Here is a 4,171-nt window from a genome sequence, read left to right as displayed (position 1 = left end):
TACTGCAGTAAACTCTCCCCTCTCCTCCACCCCTTTCTACTCTCCCTCTGTATATTCTATCTTGGACACTTTTGACAGTCCCCCCCCCCCCTCTCTCTTTCTCTCTCCCTCTGCTTTTCACACACATGCACTCCATTATCTTGTTGAATGCGGTCGGTGTTTCGGAGTGTTACCAAGCGGGACAATGAAAACCGAAAGCAGGCTCGTGCAGTGGATATGTTGGCTCATCGTTATAACGTCGTTTTTCCTGACCGGGTTTATAATAGGTGAGTTATAATGACATTTTAGGCGCTGATTATCCATAAGTTAAACACATTTTAAGAAGTTAAAGTTTCCTTTTACTGGCGAATGATAGTAGTAGTGGTATTGTAAGCTCTTGTTACTTTTGCATTTCATAGTGAAGTTTATAATAATACCAAGTTTAAGAACTATAATATGCATCTGTCTGAGGCAATTGTTTTATTTTTTGGTGAGCACGGAGAAAGGAGTGTTATAGTTCGCAAAGCATCTTTTCAAACGTCTGAAATCGCAGTGTGTTTCTACTAACAGTCTGAATACGAAAAAGTAGTCTTAACACAGGGTTACAAAAACGCCTTGTCAAATAACACGTTCCTCTATTGAGGAATCAACATAGTAGAGTGGGATAAACGCACACAAGTGACCATACCTACATTCCTCAGTCAGCTCTGAGATGAACTGTGACCTACAGTTGAAGTCCAGAAGTTTACATACACCTTAGCCAAATACATTTAAACTCAGTTTTTCACAATTCCTGACATTTAATCCTAGTAAAGATTCCCTGTCTTAAGTCAGTTAGGATCACCACTTTATTTAAAAAATGTGAAATGTCAGAATAATGGTAGAGAGAAGGATTTCCAGTGGGTCAGAAGTTTACACACACTCAATTAGTATTTGGTAGCATTGCCTTTAAATTGTTTAACTTGGGTCAAAGGTTTTGGGTAGCCTTCCACAAGCTTCCCACAATAAGTTGAGTGGATTTTGGCCCATTCCTTCTGACAGAGCTGGTGTAGCTGAGTCAGGTTTGTAGGCCTCCTTGCTCGCACACGCTTTTTCAGTTCTTCCCACAAATTTTCTATGGGATTGAGGTCAGGGCTGTGTGATGGCCATTCCAATACCTTGACTTTGTTGTCCTTAAGCCATTTTGCCACAACTTTGGAAGTATGCTTGGGGTCATTGTCCATTTGGAAGACCCATTTGCGACCATGCTTTAACTTCCTGACTGATGTTTTGAGATGTTGCTTCAATATATCCATATACTTTCCCTTCCTCATGATGCCATCTATTTTGTGAAGTCCACCAGTCCCTCCTGCAGCAAAGCACCCCCATAACATGATGCTGCCACCCCTGTGCTTCACGATTGGGATGGTGTTCTTCAGCTTGCAAGCCTCCCCCTTTTTCCTCTAAACATAATGATGGTCATTATGGCCAAACAGTTCTATTTTTGTTTCATCAGACGAGAGGACATTTCTCCAAAAAGTATGATCTTTGTCCCCTTGTGCAGTTGCAAACCGTAGTATGGCTTTTATATGGCGGTTTTGGAGCAGTGGCTTCTTCCTTGCTGAGCGTTCTTTCAGGTTATGTCGATATAGGACTCGTTTAGCTGTGGATATAGATACTTTTGTACCTGTTTCCTCCAGCATCTTCACAGGGTCCTTTGCTGTTGTTCTGGGATTGATTTGCACTTTTCGCACTAAAGTACGTTAGTGTATGTAAACTTCTGACCCACTGGAATTGTGATACAGTGAATTATAAGTGAAATAATCTGTCTGTAAATAATTATTGGAAAAATTCCTTGTGTCATGCACAATGTAGATGTTCTAACCAACTTGCCAAAACTATAGTTTGTTAACAAGAAATTTGTGGAGTGGTTGAAAAACGAGTTTTAATGACTCCAACCTAAGTGTATGTAAACTTCCGACTTCAACTGTACATGTATTTTGGAAAAGACAGGAATGCACAATTATCCACTTCGTGAATGTGTGTGATTGTGTGTGTGTCAGACTTTCACAGTTATGCCAGAGTCTACTACTCCACAAGCACAGTTCACATATGCTGTCCTCTCTACCTTCTCTGTTACTAGCATCATAACACATGACAGACACACACACACACTAAAAGCTAAATTACTACAGTAAGGTGTTACTCAATAACAGTATTTCTCTGGCGTGCATTAACTGTGAAACAGCTCTAGTAAGTAGCCTATTGGAGCATCAGGCCCCGGACCAACAGGCTCAGAGACAGTTTCTACCTTCAGGCCATACAACTGTATTTAACCCCTGGCTATTCACCTGCACATACACTACCGTTCAGAAGTTTGGGGTCACTTAGAAATGTCCTTGTTTTTGAAAGAAAAGCACATTTTCTGGCCATTAAAATAACTTCAAATTGATAAGAAATACAGTGTAGACATTGTTAATGTTGTAAATGACTATTGTAGCTGGAAACGGCTGATTTGTTATGGAATATCTACATAGGCGTACAGAGGCCCATTATCAGCAACCATCACTCCTGTGTTCCAATGGCACGTTGTGTTAGCTAAGCATCCCAGAGTCACCTCTTCACTGTTGACGTTGTTTCAAAAACAAGGACATTTCTAAGTGACCCCAAACTTCTGAACGGTAGTGTACCTGCCGCCCACCTGACTATTTGCACAGACTCTCTGCATTCCCACTTCACACAAACACACACACACACACACGCACACGCACACACACACACACACACACGCACACGCACATGCACATACACAAACATACACTCTCACACACACACACTCTCACACACACACACACACACACACACACATGCACATACACAAACACACACATACACTCTCACACACCACTGCTGCCTGTATTTATTATATATACTACTGTTGCTCCACTCACTATTCTCTTTACTACTCATCTATAACACTGAGTCGTATTCACACTACATTCTGTACATTTTACAATATGTCCATCTTGTTTTATTACTTTCTTTTTAAAATACTTTGTCTACTTTGTGTATACTTTGTTATTATTGACAGTGTTATTGTGTTATTATTGACAGTGTTATTATTGACAGTGTTATTGTGTTATTATTGACAGTGTTATTATTGACAGTGTTATTATTGACAGTGTTATTATTGACGGTGTTATTGTTGACAGTGTTATTATTGACAGTGTTATTGTGTTATTATTGACAGTGTTATTATTGACAGTGTTATTATTGACAGTGTTATTATTGACGGTGTTATTGTTGACAGTGTTATTATTGACAGTGTTATTGTGTTATTATTGACAGTGTTATTATTGACAGTGTTATTGTGTTATTATTGACAGTGTTATTATTGACAGTGTTATTATTGACAGTGTTATTGTGTTATTATTGACAGTGTTATTATTGACAGTGTTATTGTGTTATTATTGACAGTGTTATTGTGTTATTATTGACAGTGTTATTGTGTTATTATTGACAGTGTTATTGTGTTATTATTGACAGTGTTATTGTGTTATTATTGACAGTGTTATTGTGTTATTATTGACAGTGTTATTATTGACAGTGTTATTGTGACTGCTGTAGTCTTACTGCTTGTTTATGATTTATTGCAATGTTGAGGACGTGCGCACACATTTCATTGCGTTGTATCCTGGGCCTATGAATAATAAACTTTGATTTGATTTATAGGGAGAGTGATACTGAATCTGTCCATCTGTCAGGGTGGGTGCTTTAAGTCTGTCAGTCAGGGTGGTGTGTTAGTTTATATAACATAACATGCCTGTGTGTTTGCATACCAGGCTGGTTTGCAAGGCCCACCAGCACAGACACAAGCCATGATGCAGGGTCCAGACGTCACCTGAGAGAGTTTCTGGATGAGATGCGACCAGAGAACATCAGAGATCATCTGAGGTACACAATACTAGAACCCTGTTCCTCCACCACACACCTAGGACACACCTAGGACACACACCTAGGACACACACCTAGGACACACCCCTAGGACACACACCTAGGACACACACCTAGGACACACACCTAGGACACCCCTAGGACACCCCTAGGACACACACCTAGGACACACACCTAGGACACACACCTAGGACACACCTAGGACACACACCTAGGACACCCCTAGGACACACACCTAGGACACACACCTAGGACACAC

At 40.2% G+C, this 4,171-nt stretch overlaps 1 protein-coding gene across 1 annotated transcript in view; it reads left to right on the top strand.

Moving 5' to 3' along the window:
* The first annotated feature begins 71 nt into the window (after window positions 1-71).
* The window catches only part of naalad2 (N-acetylated alpha-linked acidic dipeptidase 2), a 15,384-nt gene continuing 11,284 nt past the window's right edge, over window positions 72-4,171 (top strand). The window contains exons 1-2 of the mRNA XM_071357801.1: window positions 72-266; window positions 3,801-3,912. Coding sequence (XP_071213902.1) covers window positions 185-266; window positions 3,801-3,912 — 194 coding nt within the window. The 5' untranslated portion in view covers window positions 72-184. The remainder of the gene's footprint in view (window positions 267-3,800; window positions 3,913-4,171) is intronic.

The sequence above is a fragment of the Salvelinus alpinus genome, chromosome 21 (assembly GCF_045679555.1).
Source record: "Salvelinus alpinus chromosome 21, SLU_Salpinus.1, whole genome shotgun sequence".
NCBI lineage: Eukaryota > Metazoa > Chordata > Actinopteri > Salmoniformes > Salmonidae > Salvelinus > Salvelinus alpinus.
The sequence above is the reverse complement of the archived record's forward strand: the minus strand, read 5'-3'. Positions and strand labels throughout refer to the sequence as shown.